Source organism: Narcine bancroftii, chromosome 4 (genome assembly GCF_036971445.1).
Source record: "Narcine bancroftii isolate sNarBan1 chromosome 4, sNarBan1.hap1, whole genome shotgun sequence".
Taxonomy (NCBI): Eukaryota; Metazoa; Chordata; class Chondrichthyes; order Torpediniformes; family Narcinidae; genus Narcine; species Narcine bancroftii.
In genome coordinates this window covers 2,820,592-2,840,964 of record NC_091472.1, presented here as the reverse complement: position 1 = coordinate 2,840,964, position 20,373 = coordinate 2,820,592, and the positions used below count along the sequence as shown (strand labels likewise).

The window sequence follows — 20,373 nt, the reverse complement described above, 5'->3', positions numbered from 1 at the left end:
CCCTAACCAACAGGTAACACCTGACCAACACATGACCCCTCCTGACCAAAAGGGGATCCCTGACAAAAGGTGACCTCTCTCTAACCAACAGGTAACACCTGACCAACACCTGACCCCTCCTGACCAAAAGGCGACCCCTAATCTGCAGATGACATCTCCCTTCCCAATGTGACCCCTCCCAAATCAACAGGTGAACCCTGACCAATAGATGACCTCTCCCAGACCAACAGGTGAACCCTGACCAATGGATGACCCTTCCCTAACCAACAGGTGAACCCTGACCTATGGATGACAACTCCCACACCAACAGGTGAACCCTGACCTATGGATGACCACTCCTAGACAAACAGGTGACCCTTCATCAACAGGTGATCTCTCCTTGAGCAACAGGTAACATGACCCTGCTCAATTGGTGCCCGTGGTCATCAGGTGACCCTGACTACCAGGTGACATCTCCCTCAAGGCTTCAGAGTCATCAGGCTGCAAGACATGACTGTATTTTCTGAGAGGTGAATTGAAAATCCATCAAGCCACACATGGGAATTTTACCACCATTTTAAAATGATATTTTATTGAGATCAGTTTTCATCAAAATAACAATGTTGGGTGTGATCAGCGTTGGATTGTATACGTGGGCCATGAGGTAACCGTTGCCTTGGAGTCCTGGGTCACCAATGGCCAGGGCATACATGGTGAATGGTCGGGCACTGAGCAGTGTGGTAAAACAGAGAGATCTGGGAATACAGGTACATAATTCCCTGAAAGTCAACAGGTATATAAAACAGAAGAGGGTGGCCAGAGTTAAAATACGACCCTTGGAGGATGAGAAAGGAAAACTGGTAGCAAAAAATGAGGAAATGGCCGAGATATTGAACAAATATTTTGTGTCAGTCTTCACGGTGGAACACACGTCCAGCATGCCCAAGTGCAGTGTTAAGGATGCGAATGTTGGGGAGGGCCTTGATAAAATAGTTGTTACAAAGGAAGTAGTGATGGATAAACTAATGGGACTAAGGCCAGACAAATCACCTAGTCCTGATGATATGCATCCAAGGGTTCTGAAGGAAATGGCAGAAGTTAGAGTTGATGCATTGGTGGTCATAGACCAAAATTCCTTGGATTCTGGGCAGGTCCCGGCAGATTGGAAAACAGCAAATGTCACGCCACTTTTTAAGAAGGGATGTAGGCAAAAGACTGGAAATGATCAGCCAATTAGCTTGACGTCTGTAGTTGTACAAATGCTTGAAGCGGTCATTAAAGATGAACTAGTGAAACTTTTGGAACGTAAGGGTTCAATCAGGCAGACGCAGCATGGTTTTAGAAAGGGAAGATCTTGTTGGACAAACTTGTTAGGATTCTTTGAGGATATAATGGGTGCGGTGGATAGAGGGGAACAGGTTGATGTTGTCTATTTGGATTTCCAGAAAGCGTTTGATAAGGTGCCGCACAAGAGACTTCTCAGTAAGTTACAGGAAAGTGGAGTCCGGGGAAGTCTATTGGCCTGGATTGAAAATTGGTTGTCTGACAGGAGGCAGAGAGTCGGGATAAGTGGGAGTTTTTCAGGTGGGCAGAGAGTGGTAAGTGGGGTGCTGCAGGGGTCAGTGTTAGGTCCACAACTGTTCATCATTTACATTGATGACTTGGAGGAGGGGACAAAATGTGGTGTAGCCAAGATTGCGATGACACCAAATTGAGTGGAAGAGCAAATTGTAATGAGGATGTGGAGAGTCTGCAGAGGGATAGAGTTAAGCTGGATGAGTGGGCAAAGGTCTGGCAGATGGAGTACAATGTTAGTAAGTGTGAGGTGATCCACTTTGGCAAGAAAAATAAAAGAGCTGAATATTATTTAAAGGGTGAAAAACTTCAGCATGCTGTTGTGCAGAGGGACTTGGGAGGGCTTGTGAATGAATCGCAAAAAGTTAGGTTGCAGGTGTAGCAGGTTATTAAGAAGGCAAATGGAATGTTGGCCTTAATCGCGAGAGGAATTGAATTCAGGAGTAGGGAGGTCATGTTGCAACTGTACAAGGTACTGGTGAGACCGCACCTGGAGTACTGAGTCCAGTTCTGGTCTCCATATTTGAGGAAGGGTATACTGGCTTTGGAGACGGTCCAGAGGAGGTTTACTAGGTTGATCCCTGGGATGAAGGGGTTGACTTATGATGAAAGATTAAATCGTCTAGGATTGTATTCGCTCGAGTTCAGAAGAATGAGAGGAGATCTTATAGAAACATACAGGATTATGAAGGGTATGGATAGGATAGATGGAGGAAGGTTTTTTGAGCTGGCCGGGGAAACTAAAACGAGAGGACACAGTCTCAAGATACGGGGGAGTAGATTTAGGACAGAGATGAGGAAAAATAGTTTTTCCCAGAGAGTAGTGAATGTTTGGAATTCTCTAACCAGGGAAGTGGTTGAGGCTGCCTCATTAAACATATTTAAAATTCGGTTAGATAAATTTTTACATGATAGAGGAATTAGGGGATCTGGGGAGAAGGCAGGTACGTGGAGTTAGGTCATAAATTAGATCAGCCATGATCGTATTGAATGGCGGAGCAGGCTCGATGGGCCATTTTTGGCCTACTCCTGTTCCTACTCCCTATGTGATAAATCCTATGTGGTTGTAAAGAGAGATTTTGGCACATTGCCTTCGTAAATCAAAGTATTAAGTACAAGAGTTAGGATGTTATTGTAAGACATTTGTGGGGCCAAATTTGGAGAATTGTTTTGGTCACCGAACTACAGGAAGGATATCAATTAGATAGAAAGAGGGCAGAGAAGATTTACTAGGATGTTGCCCAGACTTCAGAAACTGAGTTACAGGGAAAGATTAAATGGGTTAGGACTTTATTCCCTGGAGAATGAAGTGAGATTTGATGGAGGTATTTAAAATTATGAGGGGGACAGACAGAGTAAATGTACATCGGTTTTTTTCTACTGAGGGTGAGTGAGATACAATCCAGAGACATGGGTTAAGAGTGAAAGGGGAAAGATTCAGGGGGAACTTCTTCACACAGTGAGTGGTGGGGGGTGTGGAACGAGCTGCCAGCTGAGGTAGTGAATGTGGGCTCAATTTTAACATTTAAGAAGAATTTGGATAGGAACATGGATGGGGGGGTGGTTTTGGGTATGGAGGAACATGGACTGGGTGCAGGTCACTGGGGCTAGGGGGAAAAATAGTTTGGCACAGATTAGAAGGGCCGAAGGGGCCTGTATCTGTGCTGTAATGTTCAATGGTTCTACGGTTCTGTGGCAGGATGGAGGGTGATATTCTTCAAATCATTCCTGCCAACCAGGGAGGCAGGAAGAGTCCAAAGGTTCCCAGCAGGCAAGCAATGATGAATATCCAGAGAAAGATGCGGTCAATTACCATGGCAACGTACTTCCAGTCCTCTTTCACCTGATGCAGTCGAGGGGAACGAAAGAAAAGAATATCAGGTTAAACTGGGCAAATGTGATGGGGAGTTGCACCCCTCCCATCTCAACAGAGATCATTTCCAGGACATGGGGTTGGGACTTGAACCTTCACACCTCTCGGTACTCAACTTGACGTGTGCCATGTTCTAGACAGGTTCACTATGGGGCAGTTTAACATCTCCTCATTTGTCAGGAAGGCACAACAGCGACTGCACTTCCTGAGAAGGCTGAAGTGGGCAAGGCAACCGGCCGCCATTATGTTAACTTTCTACAGGAGCTCTCTCTCTTGAGAACGTCCTGTCCAGCTGCATCACGGTGTTGGACAGTTGCTGCAGAGAAATGGATCAGAGGTCAGTCCACAGGACCATAAGAGTGGCAGAGAGGATCACTGGAGTCTCCCTCCCCAGCCCTCCCGCCCCACCACATCAATATGATCTACCAGGTTCGCTGTTTGAAGAGGGCGCGCAAAATCATCGAGGACCCCTTCCACCCTGCTCACAGCATCTTTCAGCTGCTCCCATCAGGGAAGAGATCCGGGAGGATCAGAGCCTGCCCCACCAGGCTGAGGAACAGCTTCTTCCCACGGGCAAGCCAAGCAATCCCTCCGAGGCTCTCATGTTCATGAAACAAAATGTATTTATTTGTTTATATGGGAGGGGGGGGAATAGTTGTCCTGCATATGTATTGTCTGGGTGCGTGTCTGTGTGTTTTGTACCGAGGACTGGAGAACGCGGTTTCATTGGGTTGTAGTTGTACAATCAGATGACAATAAACGTGATTTGACAGCTCAGGCCTTCAGGCAAGCCAAGCACCCCTGCGTCTGTGCTCCTGCTGCCTCGGGTCAGCTGCCGACATACTAAAGGACCCATCCCACCCCGTTCTCACTCTCTCTGCCGCCCTCCCGCAGGGCAGGATGTGCTTACACTTACAAACACGAAGCTTCAGATTCAAGGACTGCTTCTTTTGTGCCTCCAACAGGTGATTGAAGGCATCTCTCAAAAGGTACTGCCCCTGTTTCCATTCCCTGCCCTTATACCTCATGCATATTTTGGCTGTAACACTGCCCCCTTCTTTTCTGGAGTTAACCATGAACGTCTGCAGACCCCGTGGTTGAAGTTAAAGCAGAATGGTGGGGAAACTGAGCAGGTCAAATAATGTCCTTCATACAGCAAAGATAAAGATACACGTTTCAGGCTTGAGCTCTTAATCAAGGTATAAACAAAATGTAGGCCAGTATCCGAATAAAAAGTTAAGGGGGAGGTGCAGGGTGAGGAGGACGGTCCAAAAGGCTAGAGGTAATAGGTGGAGAAGGGAGGGAGGGCACAGCAGCGAACAGAGGGAGGAGGGGTCTCCCAGGGGCCAAGCATTTCAATTCTGTGCCCCACTCCCATGCTCACATGTCTGTCCATGGCCTCCCCCCTCGTAAACAATATGGAGCATAGAAGGATGAAAGGAGGCTTGATAGAGATCTAGAAGATTCTGAGAGGCACAGATAGGGGGGATGGCAGGGACTGTTTCCCAGGGCAGGATCAGCAAACACCAGAGGACATGTGCACAAAGTGGAGGGAGGGATGTTTATGGGAGACGTCACAGAGAGTTGTGAGGGCCTAGATGACTTGCTAGGGGTGGTGGTGGAGGCTGAAACATTAGGGGCATTTAAGAAACTCTTAGGCAGGGACATGTATGGAAATAGAGGATTATGGGGTAAGGAGGGTTTAGTACATTTTTTAAAGAATATATGGGTCAGCCCAACATTGATGGCTGAATGGCCGGTACTGTGCTATAGTGTTCTATGTTCTAACGCTCAACTTTCCATCTAGACACTCTCCAAATGGATGGCATTAACAAAACCTCCACTTTCTGCTAGTCTACTCCCTCCGTTCCCCTTCCCCCGTCTTCTTTCCTCCAATTCTCCACCCCCTTCCCTCTCCATTTACAGAGCCATCCTCCCTCCCCCTGGTTGTTGGAGAGTTCTTTCTCCCTTATCTACCTATTACCTCCTGCCTGTGGGACTGTGCTGCTCCCTCTGCCCCTCCCCCCCACCATTTTGTTTGGGCAGCTGCCAACCTTCTGCTCACCCCTTGATGAAGGGCACAAGTCCGACATGCTGGCTATGTATCTTTATCTTTGCTGCTCATAGTACCCAGTGCGACCAGCAGAGTTTCTCCAGTGTTGTGTTTTTAACACCCTTCACTTTGTTTTATTATTTCATGACCTGCTGTGTATATTGGGGTTGACTTGACTGGGTAGCACACAAAAGAAAACTTTCCATTGTATCTTGGCACACGCCCACAACAGTTCAATTCATACTGACGTTGACTCTGTCAGGATGAGAAGAGAAAACTTTGGACTTTCAGTGGAGAATTACAAACTGCTAGATGGCCCTGAATTCCTCGGGAAAAGAGGATAAACCTTCTGGAACCTTCTGTCAGCCAAATGTAGATCACATTCACCAGGAATTTTTGGCTTCATTTGTAACTGTAAGAGGTTGGTTGTTTCTAAAATCAAGGCCACCGAAAGAGCCCGTTCAGCCTCAGCCGCAGAGGTGTTTCTATTCTGCGTGGAGCTGCCTTCACTCAGCACAGATACAGTCTCTTCCTGTTGCCAATTGAGGTTGGCCTCAGCCTTTTCCAACAGTCCTAGTTCCACGTCCAGTCACCCTGCACCAGACACAGTTACTTGTTACCTGCATCTCTGACCAGCCCCAGCAACAATCAAGCCCATCTTCCACACGAGACGATTCCTTCTCCGGAACAAGTTGCTGATTCTCCCACCCTGGAGACAACTGATGATCCCTCGGGCCACAGGTCCATGCACAGCTGGCAGCCTTGCTCCAGGTGAAGATGGGCAAGAGATTGAACATGCTGTCACCAAGCTGCACCACAGAAACAAGCCATTCACCCCATGGTGTCCATGCTGTCCACTCCACAGCCAAGGATAGGATGGAACTAGGTCTCTGGCACAGTGTGAGGGAGGGGCATTTAAAACCAGAAGACCAGAAGGCATTGAAAAAAATAGCCCATCGAATCTGCCCCACCATTCAATCATGAGCTGATCCATTTCCCCACTCACCCCCAGTGCCCGGCCTTCTCCCTGTAACCTTTGATGCCCTGGCTAAATCAAGAACCTATCAATCTCTGCCATAAATACACCCAATGACCCAGCCTCCACAACCACCTGTGACATCAAATTCCACACAGTTAACTCCCTTTGGAGTTAACCGTGGGAAACCACTTTTCTACATCTGTCCACAGCTTTCAATGTTCATAATGTTTCAATGAGATCCACACCCCCCCCCCCTCCCATTCTCCTAAATTCCATTGAGAACAGGCCAAGAGCTGCCAAACACTCCTCATTCCCGGAATGAGCCTTGTGAACCTCACTGCTAACTCAATCAGAATGGCAGGCAGTGACTAGTGGGGAACCGCAAGGGTCCGTGCTGGGACTGCAGCTATTTACAAGATACATCAATGACTTAACTGAAGGGATTAAATTAACATTAGAAAATTTGCAGACGACACAAAGCTGGGTGGCCGTGTGAAATGTGAGGAGGGTGTTATGATAATGCAGGATGACTTGACAGGTTGGGTGAGTGGGAAGATGCAGTTTAATGTGGATAAATCTGATCCACTTTGGTGGCAAGAACAGGAAGGCAGATTACTATCTGAATGGTGTCAAGTTAGGAAAACGGGAAGTACAATGAAGTCTCGGTGACCTTGTTTATCAGTCACTGAATGTAAGCATGCAGGTACAGCAGGCAGTGAAGGAAGCCAATGGCACGTTGACCATCACAGGGGGAGTTGAGTATAGGAGCAGAGAGGTCCTTCTGCAGTTGTACAGGGTCCTGGAGAGACCACATCTGGAGTATTGGGTGCAGTTTTGGTCTTCAAGTTTGAGGAAAGACATTCTTGCTGTTGATGGAGTGCAGCGTAGGTTCACAAGGCTAATTCCTGGGATGGTGGGGCTCTCATGTTGAAAGATTGGAGTGACTGGGCTGGTATAGACTGGAATTTAGGTGGATGAGAGGGGATCTGATTGAAACATTCAAGAGTATTAAGAGATTGGACATGCTAGAGGCTGGTGTTGGGAGAGTCCAGAGCCAGGTGCCACAGTTTAAGAATAAAGGGTTGGTCATTTAAAATGGAGTTAAGGAAAACCTTTTTCACCCAGAGAGTTGTGGATCTGTGGAATACTCTGCCTCAGAAGGCAGTGGAGGCCAATTCTCTGGATTCCATCAAGAATTAGATAGAGCTCTTAAAGAGAGTGGAGTCAAGGGATATGGGCAGAAGGCAGGAACGGGGAACTGATTCTGGATGATCAACCATGATCACAGTGAATGGCGGTGCTGACTTGAAGGGCCGAATGGCCTACTCCTGCACCTATTGTCTCTTGTCATTTGTTAGGGGAGCAAATAGGAGGATCTGTGAACGAGATCGAGGTTCCCAGATGGTATGTTTCCTCCCAGCTGCCAGGGTCAGGGACGTCTCTGATCAAGTCCACAGCATTCTGGAGGGGGAGGGTGAACAACCAGATGTCATTGTCCACGTGAGGGCCAATAACATAGATAGGAGTAGGGATGAGGTCCTGAGGAGGGAATAGAGAGAGTTAGGAAAAGAGTAAAAAGCAGGATGTCAAGGGTGGTGATCGCAGGATTCCTGCCTGTGCAGAGAGGGGAGGAACAGGACGTTGTGGCAAATGAATGTGTGGCTAAAGAGTTGGAGCAGGAGGAAGGGGTTCAGATTTGGGGATCATTGGGATCTCTTCTGCGGAAAGTTTGACCTCTCCAAAAAGGACAGGTTGCACCTGTACTGGAGGGGGAACCAATATCCTGGCGGACAGGTTTGCTAGAGCTGTTGGGGAGGGTTTAAACTAGTTTGGTGGAGGGGTGGGAATCGTGGGCGTGGCAAGATGGCGTAGAGACCAGACGTGTAATCTCTGCCCTCTCAGTTCAGACTTCTAAGTGCCCATTTTTTAACCCTTTATTTTTAATTTTAAAACTTTCATTTTCAGTTTGATGTTTTGGTGAGCCATTCTGGCTGCTAATTCAAAAAAAAACCTAAGTCTCAGTTACAAAAGAAAATAAAGTTTCACAGTGCAGAAGAAATGAGGATTAAAGGACCTGGAACAGCCTCGGATCCATTTTCAGCGATCCCCAAGCTTCAACGATCGCCGATGGGGACAAAAACTAAGGGAACTGCTACTCACCAGTCTCAAGATGGCGCTGGTTCAACCCGTTCTACGGAGGAAGGAGCGTGCTCCCGAGAAATCAGGCACAAGCCTGGAGGCTTGTTACAACGAACACTCCCGTTGGAAGAGACGGGAGCATGAAGAAAGAGGATTGTGACGGCAGCGATTGTGGGCTTGGGTCGCGCTGTTAATTACGGAGAACTCCGTGATTTTATGAAAAGATGGTCTGCGGGAGGATGGCAGCGATGACCCCCTGAGGAAGTCGGGTGTCCAAACTCGCAGTAAAATGACTAGAATGCTACCTTTTGAAGAACAACAAGAAGTGGACTTACCTTACTCTACCACTGCACAGGAAATGGAAGAAGAGCTGGAAGAAAGGGAGTTACAACTTATGGAATCGGATCCTGCATCTCAAACTGCACCTCAGCCTGTTTATATGATGCTTGAAGGTATTGCTTCTGATTTGGATGTTATTACTGGTCAATTGAACCAGCTGGCTCAAATGAACTCTAATATAACTTCAGATCTAACTGTGGTTAAGGCAGAAGCTAAAGGAAATCGGGAAAACTTTTAAAAATTTGAAGCTTCCTTTTCTGAATGTAAACAACAGGTACAATCCAATACAGAAACAATCGTAAAGGTGGAAAAATCAGTTAAAGATTTAGGAGCCCAGGAAAAAGAGTTAACAATAAAAATCGACTATTTGGAGAATCAAAGCAGAAGAAACAATGTGAAAATTGTGGGTTTGCCAGAAGGTCAAGATCCCGTTAAATGTTTTACAAATTGGATTCCTCATTTGTTGGGGGAAGAGTCTTTTCCTGATGGATTGGGATTGGAAAGAGCACATAGAGCTTTAAGAAGCTCTTGGTCAACCTCCAAGAGCTGTGATAGTTCGCTGTTTGAATTATTTGGACAGAGAGACAATTCTTGCAGTTCAAAATGCAAGACAAAGGCAAGCTCCAATGATGGTTCAGAATAGTAGAGTTTTCTTCCACCCTGATTTGAGTCAAGATATCATCAGACGCCGACGTGAATTTAATCCAGTTAAAGATGTTTTATGGTGTAAAGGTTACAAATTTGCTTTTCATTATCCTGCTGTGTTGAAAGTGTTTTATGGAAACTATCAGTCTCAATTTTTTTGAGAGTGAGCATGAGGCAATGGTTTTTACTAATTCGTTACCGGATGTAAGAGGACAAAGAAGAAATCCACCATTATCTCCAAAAGAAAATCTGATAGACTTGGAAATGGACAAAATGGCAGAAGTGGAAAGAACGGGAATGGAAAGAGTTCACCTACTTTTGAAATGAGTTCCACCTGGACTGGAATCTCAAGGCTGATTTTTTTTGTAATATGTTAATATTTTTGATTGGCTGGCTGGGGAGGAGGGGATTGCACTAATTTCTTTGTTAGTCATCAGTCACTAGTGGGTAATCCACACCCAGTTTTTTTAGGGAGTTACTACCTTTTGGTCGTTTTTTTGGGTTTTTTTGGTTGTTTTTCTTTTCTCTTATTAACGAATATTATTTTTATTTGGAGGGCCTATATATTTTAATTTGGGGTTCCTATATATTAAAAAAATTCTCTTTTTGTTTCTTTGTTATTATTAATTTTGTGACTATATTTGGTATTTAGTAATTGTATTAGATATGTCGAATTTGAAATTTGCTACCTTTAATGTTCAAGGATTAAACAACCCAATCAAGCGTAAGCGAGTTTTGGCTTACATTAAAAAGATGAAAATCGATATTGCTTTTTTACACGAGATGCATTTGAATGAAAAAGAAAGTATAAAATTGAAGAGGGATTGGGTTGGACATGTTTTTTTTTTCTTATTTAACTCCAAAGCTAAGGGAGTAGCAATTTTGATACATAAAAATTTATCTTTTGATTTACAATCAATGGAAATGAAGGCAGGACGTATTCTTAAGTTGAATTGTAAGATTTTTTAATGAATTTTGGACTTTACTTAACATTTATGCCCCGAATGTGGATGATGAAGCATTTATTTCGGATGCATTTCTGCTTCTAGGGCAAGCTAATGAAAATGTTTTGGTTGGAGGAGATTTTAACTGTGTTTTGGAACCTTTATTAGATAAATCTCCAAAAAATGTTAAAAAATTTAAAATGACAATTCAAATTCGAGCTTTGATGAAAGATTTTAATTTAGTGGGATTTGACGACATCTTAACCCAACAGAGAAGGATTTCTCTTTTTATTCATTTAGACATGAATCTTTTTCCAGAAATGACTTTTTTTTACTATCGGCACATTTACAGGGGAAAATACTGCAAACAGAATATAAAAGTCAGGTAATTTCAGATCATTCTTTGTTGTATTTTACTTATGAGAGTTCTGAACAAGTTCGTGCAGCGCTTCTCATTGGAGATTCAATACAATGTTGTTAAAAAAAGTGGAATTTATTGAATTTGTTAAGAAACAAATTAATCTTTTTCTGGAAGAAAATGTTAACTCCGTTCAGAGAAAATTTATATTGTGGGATGCTATGAAAGCTTACTTGAGAGGTCAAATAATTAGTTATACCTCTAAGGTTAAAAAGAATGATAAGACCGAGAGTCTTGAATTAGAGAAACAGATTGATCAATTAGAAAAGGAATTTCAGAGAGGAGTGACAGAAAATCAGAAAATAGAGTTGTCTAGATTGAAATTGAAATACAATATGTTGCAATCTTATCAATTTGAATGTTTGATTAATAGATCTAATCAACGATATTATGAATGGGGTGAGAAAGTGCATAAGGTACTTGCATGGCAGTTAAAGAAAGAACAGGTATCAAGGGTTATTAATGCAGTCAGTCGAAATTCGACTATTACTTACAAACCTCATGAGATTAATGATGAGTTTCATTCATTTTATAAGAAATTATATACTTCTGAGGAAAAACAGGAGAGTTGATCGATTGACTCCTTTCTATCGATGTTGAAATTACTGGTATTAGAAGAAGAAGATATATTGGAGCTGGATACTCCTTTTACTGATTTAGAAATTAAATTGGCTATGTTGGAAATGCCAAATGGAAAATCACCTGGTGATGATGGGTTTTCGGTTGAATTTTATAAGGTATTTTATGATGATTTATCTACAGTGTTTGGAGATGTGGTACGATAGATTAAGGAACATTATGATCTACCTATTGAACAGTTTCTTTTCTTCGGTATTCACTAAGGAGAAGGATATTGGGAGATGTGAGAAAAAAAAAAGCAAATTGGGTAAATATGGGGAATATAGAGATTACAAAAGGTGTAGTTTTAAGGCTTTTGAAGAATATAAAGGTGGATAAGTCTCCGGGACCAGATGGGATCTTCCCCAGGACATTGAGAGAAGTGAAGGAGGAAATAGCAGAGGCTCTGGCGGTAATTTTCTAAATGTCATTAGATATGGGGATAGTGCCGGAGGATTGGCGCATTGCGCATGTGGTTCCGTTATTTAAAAAGGGTTCAAGGAGGAAGCCTGGCAACTATCGGCCTGTAAGTTTGACGTCTGTGGTAGGTAAATTAATGGAGAAAATTCTTAGAGATAGTACTTATAAACATCTGGATAGACAGGGTCTGATCAGGAGCACTCAACATGGATTTGTGGGAGGAAGGTCATGTTTGACCAATCTGATTGAATTTTTTGAAGAGGTGACTAGGAATGTGGATGAGGGTAGCGCAGTGGATGTTGTCTATATGGACCAGTAAGGCCTTCGATAAGGTACCACATGGAAGGTTAGTTAGGAAGGTGCAGTCTTTAGGTATAAATTTTAAGATAGTCAAATGGATTGAACATTGGCTGAAAGGGAGAGGCCAGAGAGTGGTAGTGGATAATTGTCTGTCAGGTTGGAGGCCGGTGACCAGTGGTGTGCCTCAAGGATCTGTATTGAGCCCATTGTTGTTCGTTATATACATTAATGATCTAGATGATGGGGTGGTGAATTGGATTAGTAAATATGCAGACGATACTAAGATAGGTGGAATAGTGGATAATGAAGAAGGTTTTCAAGGATTGCAGAGGGATTTGGGCTGTGTAGAAAAGTGGGCTGAAAAATGGCAGATGGAATTTAATGCTGATAAGTGTGAGGTGCTTCATTTTGGTAAGAAGAATCAGAACAGGACATATGTGGTAAATGGGAGAGCATTGAGGAATACAGAAGAGCAGAAAGATTTAGGAGTAACGGTACATCGTTCCCTGAAGGTAGAAACTCACGTGAATAGGGTGGTGAAGAAGGCTTTTAGTATGCTGGCCTTTATCAATCATTGCATGGAATATAGGAGTTGGGAGGTGATATTGAGATTGTATAAGACGTTGGTGCGGCCTCATTTGGAGTTCTGTGTGCAGTTCTGGTCACCTAATTATAGGAAGGATATAAACATAGTGGAGAGAGTGCAGAGAAGGTTTACCAGAATGTTACCTGGGTTAAAGCATCTAGAGTATAGGGAGAGATTGGACAGATTAGGTCTTTATTCTTTGGAGCGTAGAAGGTTGAGAGGGGATTTGATAGAAGTATTTAAGATTATGAAAGGGATAGACAGAGTGGATGTGGATAGACTATTTCCGTTAAGAGGAGGATAGATTAAAACAAGAGGACATGAGTTAAGAATTAAGGGGAAGAGGTTTAGAGGTAACATGAGGGGGAACTTCTTTACTCAGAGAGTGGTAGACGTGTGGAATGAGCTTCCGGGAGAAATAGTGGCGGCGGAGTCAATTGTATTATTTAAGAAAAGGTTGGACAGGTATATGGATGAGAAGAAGATGGAGGGTTATGGGCATTGTGCAGGGAGGTGGGACTAGAAAGGGGTGTTTGGTTCGGTGCAGACTAGAAGGGCCTAATGGCCTGTTTCCGTGCTGTAATTGTTATGTTATGAATCATGCTCTAGTGCCTTAATTACTGTAATTCCTAAGAAGGATAGAGATCCGTTAAAGGTGTCTTCATATAGACCAATTTCTTTGTTGAATGTAGACTATAAAATAATAGCTAAAGTATTAGCGAATCGATTGACTAAATTTCTACCTAAGTTGATACATGTTGATCAAACAGGTTTCATAAAGAATAGATATGCTTCAGATAATATTCTCCAAGTAATTAGTTTGATTAATAAATATCAACAGTGCCCTGACCATTCGATGGTGACATCTCTTGATGTAGAAAAGGCTCTTGACAGAGTTGAGTGGAATTTTTTATTTAAAGTCTTAGAGAAATTTTAAGTTTGGTCCTTCTTTTATCGGTTGGATTAAAGCTTTATATAATAAACCAATAGTCAAGGTATTGACAAATGGCCAGACCTCAGAACCTTTTAAATTAACTCGTTCAACTCAACAAGGTTGTCCTTTATCACCGGCTTTGTTTGCGTTAGTGATTGAACCTTTAGCACAGTTGATACGACAAAATACACAGCTACAAGGTATGAAAGTTTTAGATGAGGAATATAAAATTAATCTATTTGCAGATGATGTACTGGTGTATTTAACAAATCCAGCTCAGTCACTTTTACATTTGAAGGAATGTTTAACACAATATGGATCTTTGTCTGGATATAAAGTTAACTGGGAAAAAAGTGAAATTTTACCGATAGGTGAAGGAGATTATTCAGTTTATAAGAATATTATTAATTTGAAGTGGACTGATCAAATTAAATATTTGGTTATAAATGTGGATGTTGCTAATCAATCTTTATATAAATTAAATTATGTACCATTAATGGAAACGATGAAAGCTGATTTGATTAAGTGGAAGGATCTTCCTATAAATTTAATTGGAAGAATAAATACAATTAAAATGAATATCTTTCCACATGTACAATATTTATTTCAGTCAATTCCATGTTTACTTAATAAGAATTTTTTTCGAGATTTAAATAAAATGGTTAGGGAATTTTTATGGAAGGGTAAATTTCCGAGAGTAGCTTTGAACAAGCTAACTTGAAAATATGCATTGGGGATTACGCTTACCACATTTTCAAAATTATTATGAGGCAGCTCAACTTAAATTTATTAGTTCATTAATGGATTTGGAATGGCCTCCTAGTTGGGCTAAAATTGAGATGGCAAATATTTCTGAATTTGAAACACATCAATTTTTGTTTCGGTGGAATTTAAATTAATTACAACAATATAATGTGCCTATATTAAAACAGTAAATGAAGTTATGGATGAGGAAAAATAGAACGATTGGTTCTAAGGGTAAATTATTGACTTTAACACCGTTATATAATAACCAACTTATTGCTTTTTCAATGTATAATCAATGTTTATTACATTGGAAATCTAAAGGTATAAAAAACTTGGGGGATTGTTTCAAAGAAGGTCAATTTTTATCTTTTAATCAAATGAGGGAAGATTTTGGTATTAATGAGAATTCTTTATTGGTTTATTATCAACTTCGATCCTTAGTAAAACAAATATTTGGTAGAAACATGATTTTACCTAAATTGACTAAATTTGAATCATTTCTTGTGATTGTACCAAAGAAGGGATATATTTCATTAATGTACCAAATATTACAGGAAAGTATGGAAAAAAAGGGATGGGATAGATCTAAGATTAAATGGGAAAAGGATATTGATCTTACTTTTTCCGAGGATGACTGGTTAGATATTTGTTATGGTAATGTTACTAGATCGATAAATGTTCATTAGGCAATGGTTAATTACAATTTTTTACATCAATTGTATTTAACATCTGAAAAGTTTTTAAAAAGATGGTTTTAGTGAATCAGACTCTTGCTTTAGATGTGGTAATTCGGTTGGAACTTTTTTTCATGCTGTTTGGTTATGTGCACATATACAATCTTTTTGGAAAGCAATTCAATTGTTTATGCAACATTTGTATAAGATCAAAATACTTCTGGACCTGACAATATTTTTGTTGGGTGAGTTGAATCCTTTGAAAGATTTGGGATTAGACAAATTTCAGATTGCTTTTGTATATTTAACTTTATCTGTAGCAAAAAAAATATAGCAAGTACATGGAAAGATGCTAATGTGATTGATATTAATAGATGGGATAATGAGATGAAAACTTGTTTGGTCATGAAAAAAATCACATATGTTTTACATGATAATTATTCTTTTTTTCTTAATAAGTGGTCTTTATATTCAGAATATTTACATTTAAATTTACTTTGATTAGATTTTAGTAAATATATTTCAGTTTTCTTTTCTTTCTTTGGCTCTCCTGAAGAGAGTTGGCTGAGAGGGGGAGGGGGGTCTTTCTTTTTTTTTCTTCTTTTTTATATATCTTTTTTTTTATCGTTCATAATATGCACTTTTTTTACTGCATGTAATAACCTTGTTGAACGAATAAATAAAGTTATTTAAAAAAAGGAGGGGTGGGAATCAAAATGAGAGGGCAGAGATTAGGGTAGAAGGACAAAAGCATGATGCGACACGCTCTGATTTGGTGAGGAAGGAGAGACAGGGGACAAAACATAAAGGCAGCCAGTTGGAGGGGTTAAAATTTGTCTATTTCAAAGCTAGGGGTATTTGGAATAAAGGGGATGAACTTAGAACATGGAACTCAGTACATGGAATTACGATGTTGTGAGCATTACAGAGACATGGCTGGATGAAGGGCAGGACTGGCTGATGCAGGAACTAATGTTTAGGTGTTTTAAAAAGGATGGGATTGGAGGTAAAAGTGGGGGTGGGGGGAGTAGCGGGTCAGGGATAATATCGCGGCTATAGAAAGGGAGGACGCTGCAGAGGGAGGGTCCACTGAGTCGGTGTGGGTGGATGTCAGAAATAGGAAGGAAGGTATTACTGTGCTGGGAGTTGTCTATAGGCCCCCCAAATAGCCCTTTGGATACCAAGGAGCAGATCAGCAGGCAGACTTTGGAGTGGTGCAGGAAATACAGGGTTGTAGTTATGGGTGATTTCAACTTCCCTAATATAGACAGGATGCAGAGTTGGGCAGAAAAGTGGCAGCTGGATTTCAATCCGGATAAGTGTGAGGTGATGCATTTTGGAAGGACAAACCAGAAGGCTGAGTCCAGGGTTAATGGTCGGTTACTAAAGAGTAAGGATAAACAGAGGGACTTTAGGGTCCAAAAATCCCTCAAGGTCACCTCACAGGTTGATAGGGTAGTTAAGAAGACCTATGGGATGCTGGGGTCATTAATAGGGGGATTGAATTCAGGAGTGGAGAGGTTATGTTACAACTCTACAAATCTCCGGAGAGCCCACACAGAGTCTTGTGTTCAGTTCTGGTCATCTCATTATAGGAAGGATGTGGAAGCTGTGGAGAGGGGGTAGAGGTGATTTACAAGGATGTTGCATGGATTGGAAAACAAGGTTAGCGGAACTGGGACTTTTCTCGATGGAGCGTAAAAGGATGCGAGGAGATTTATAGAGGTCTACAAGATTATGAGAGGGTGGACAGATAACACCTGTTTCCCAGGGCAGGATCAGCAAACACCAGAGGACGTGTGTACAAAATGAAGGGAAGGAAGTTTAGGGGAGTCGTCAGGGGTAAGTTTTTTTTTTACACAGTGAGTTGTGGGGGCCTGGAATGCCTTTCCGGGGATGGTGGTGGAGGCTGGAATATTAGGGGCATTTTAGAGACTCTTAGACAGGTACATGGATGGAAGAAAAAAATTACAGGGTAGGGAGGTTTCAGTACTTGTTTTAGGAAGGAAATTATCACAACATGGAGGAGCGAGGGGCCTGTACTGTGCTGCATTGTTCTCTTTTCTATGTTCTAACCTCCTCTGAACCCTCTCCAACGTCAGCACATCCTTTCTTAAATGAGGAGCCCAAAACTGCTCACAATCTCCGCATGAGGCCTCACCAGGGCCTGATAAAGCCTCAACATCACATCCCTGCTCTTAGATTCTATTCCTCTCAAAACAAACGCCAACATTGTCTTTGCCTTCTTCACCCCCGACTCAACCTGCAAGTTTCCCTTCAGGGTTTCCTATAAGGACCATTTGACAGCTTGGCCTGTATCTCATTGAAAGGTGTGGACAGTGTCGATGCAGAAAGGTTGTTTTCAAAGGAGAAAGAGTCCAGGACAGAGGATTGAAGGGCATCCACTTAGAACAGAGATGTGGAGGAATTTCTTCAGCCAGAGGGCAGTGAATCTGGAATTTGTTGCCACAGGTGGTTCTGGAGGCCAGGTCATCAGGAGTATTTAAGGCAGAGATTGAAAGGTTCTTGATTAGCCAGGGCACCAAAGGTTACGGGGAAAGGCCAGGCAGTAGGGCTGAGAGGGGAAATGGTTCAGGGAAATGGTTCAGCTCCTGATTATATGGCACAACAGTTTCAATGGGCTGAATGGCTTATTTCTGCTCCTATGGCCTTATGATCTGCACCTGATGCACTGAGTTCACTTGTGCGGCCCAAGATACGAGGGAGGGCCAGCCCACCCAGGGAGGGGTTGGTGGGTTATCTGTTTGCTTGTGACTGGGTGAGGTGATAGTGAGAGTGGCTGACTAAGAGTCCTTGAGAGTCCGTCCGTGGAGAGTGAGGAGCTTTGAGGTAGGTCCTCTTGGATTAACCTCTCGACTGAAAGAGGAGCTGATCCCAGGGTGCAACAGTTTCCTGCCTGACTGATCGGCCCCACGGGAGGGGGGTTTTCAGCCTTGGTGGCCATTCTTCCCAGTTGTATTTCTGTAGCAGGGTGATCACAGGCACCTCTACCAAGTGACCCAATAAAACTGCTCTTCCTGACCATAGGGAATGGGGGATGCTGAGAAAATGTTCATCAGCGTCGTTACCTGGTACACAGCCTCTCCATCCTTGTCCCCAACTCCTTGTCCCTGCCCCCCACCTCCCCATCCTTGCCCCCGCCTCCCTCCACTTCCTTGTCCCTAACTCCACCGCCCCATCTCCCTGTCTCTGCCCCCACCTCCCTGTCCCTGCCCCCATCCTCCCTTCTTTGTGCCCACCACATTGCCCCTGCCCCACCTACCATCTATGCCCCCACCTCCCCGTCCTTGCTCCCCATCTCCTCTGTCCCACCCTATCCCTGCTCCCACCTCTTCCCTCCTTACCCATCCCCCTCCCCACCCAGGCCTCTTAACCCTCGTCCAGCTCCAACTGTCCTAGCCCCTCTGCCCCTTCTGTGAACCCCAAAGCCCCTGAGCCCAAGTCCCAGCACATTCCCCTCCCCTAGCGAGAGTTCCCAGCCCTGCACCCACCGAGAAGTCTGCATCCTCTGCCCGCAGGTGGTTGGCAATGTAGTTGACGCCTTCCAGTGCCTGGATGAAGCCAGCGGACAGCAGCAGGCTGGGTTGGGCCTCAGTGGCCTGGCTGCGATCGGTCTCCCAGCCGTGACCTGTCCTCCCTCCTGGGCATCTGTTGGAGTCCACGAGCCCCTGACAGACATGACCGAGTGTACCCACCATTGGCCTGGTGTGGCACAGTTCCAGGCTGGCACAGGAGCCCTCGGACTCGGTCTGCAGGTGGCTCGGCCAGGAGCCCAGCCTCATCTCCAGCAGGCTGAGGTGGTTGACGTAGGTCTCCGCCTGGCGCCCCGGCCGTTTCATGAAGAGCCAGCGAGGAACAGAGCCCAGGAACACCTGCCGGACCCACCTGGGCATCTTGTGGGTGCTTGGCGAGCGGTGGTGGACATTGAGAACAAAGACAGTGATGGCGATGGAGAGGGTGACGAAGATCATGGTAAAGAGCAGGTACTCGCCAATCAGGGGGATGACGAGGGAGGTGGAGGGGATGATCTCGGTGATCAGAAGCAGAAAGACGGTGAGAGACAGCAGGACGGAGATGCACAGGGTGATCTTCTCTCCACTGCCCGGCGGCAGGTAGAAGACCAACACCGTCAGGCAGGAGATGAGCAGGCAGGGGACAATGAGATTAATGGTGTAGAAGAGAGGCAACCTCCTGATGATGAAGGAATATGTAATGTCGACATACACTTCATAGCAACAGTCATACTTCTTGCTGTTGTAGACACCCACAGCATTTACAATGGCCCACTCGCCACTCTCCCAGTAGTCCTTGAGGTCAACGTTCCTCTCCATACTCCGGAGGTCAATCTTGGACTTGTCATGGCTCCAGGAGCCAAACTTCATCTTGCAGTTTTGCTGGTCGAAGGGGAAGAAGGTGACATCGATGCTGCATGAGCTCTTGTAGATGGCAGGAGGCACCCACTGGATGCGTCCAGCAGAGAAGACGTGAGCCTTGGTCATGTGCGTCACCGCAAACTCCCCATCCGCACTGCAAGCAGGGAAAACAGCTCAGAGCTCCTGAGGGAGCAGTGGGCCTAAGCTGATTAGCTCAGCCCCATTAACCCCTAAACAAATGCCTCAGGGTGTTGAGGAGGTTCACCAAGTTGAGTTCAGGGTTGAGGGGATTAGCCTATGAGGAGAGATTGAGACATCTGGAACTGTACCCACTGGAATTTAGAAGAATGAGAAGGGATCTTACGAAAGGAATAGATAAGATAGAGATAGGTGAGTTGTTTTTATTAGTGGGGGAGACGAGAACTAGGGGACATTGACTCTGGATTCAGGGTAGTAGAGTTAGGACAGAGATGACGAGGAACAGCTTTTCCCAGAGGGTGGGTGAATCTGAAGAATTCACTGCCCATTGATGTGTGGACACGACCACAGTAAATATATTTAAGACAGGGTTGGATAGATTTTTACATTGTAGGGGAATTAAGGGTTATGGGAAAAAGGTAGAGATGAGCCTGTCATCAGATCACATTGAATGGCAGAGAAGGCTTGATGGGCTGAATGGCCGGCTCCTATTTCTGTATACTGTAGCATGTTCTCATGTTCTTAAAATGCTGTCCTTCCACAATAGTGAGAAGCTAA

General features: G+C 43.8%; 1 protein-coding gene across 1 annotated transcript in view; it reads right to left on the bottom strand.

Moving 5' to 3' along the window:
• Positions 1-543: 543 nt before the first annotated feature.
• LOC138760286 (neuronal acetylcholine receptor subunit alpha-2-like) overlaps positions 544-20,373 on the bottom strand; it is a 49,379-nt gene continuing 29,549 nt past the window's right edge. Inside the window, exons 6-7 of the mRNA XM_069930654.1 lie at positions 18,736-19,771; positions 544-3,397 (exon numbers count right to left, since the gene is read on the bottom strand). Of these exons, the coding sequence (XP_069786755.1) occupies positions 3,272-3,397; positions 18,736-19,771 (1,162 nt within the window). The 3' untranslated portion in view covers positions 544-3,271. The remainder of the gene's footprint in view (positions 3,398-18,735; positions 19,772-20,373) is intronic.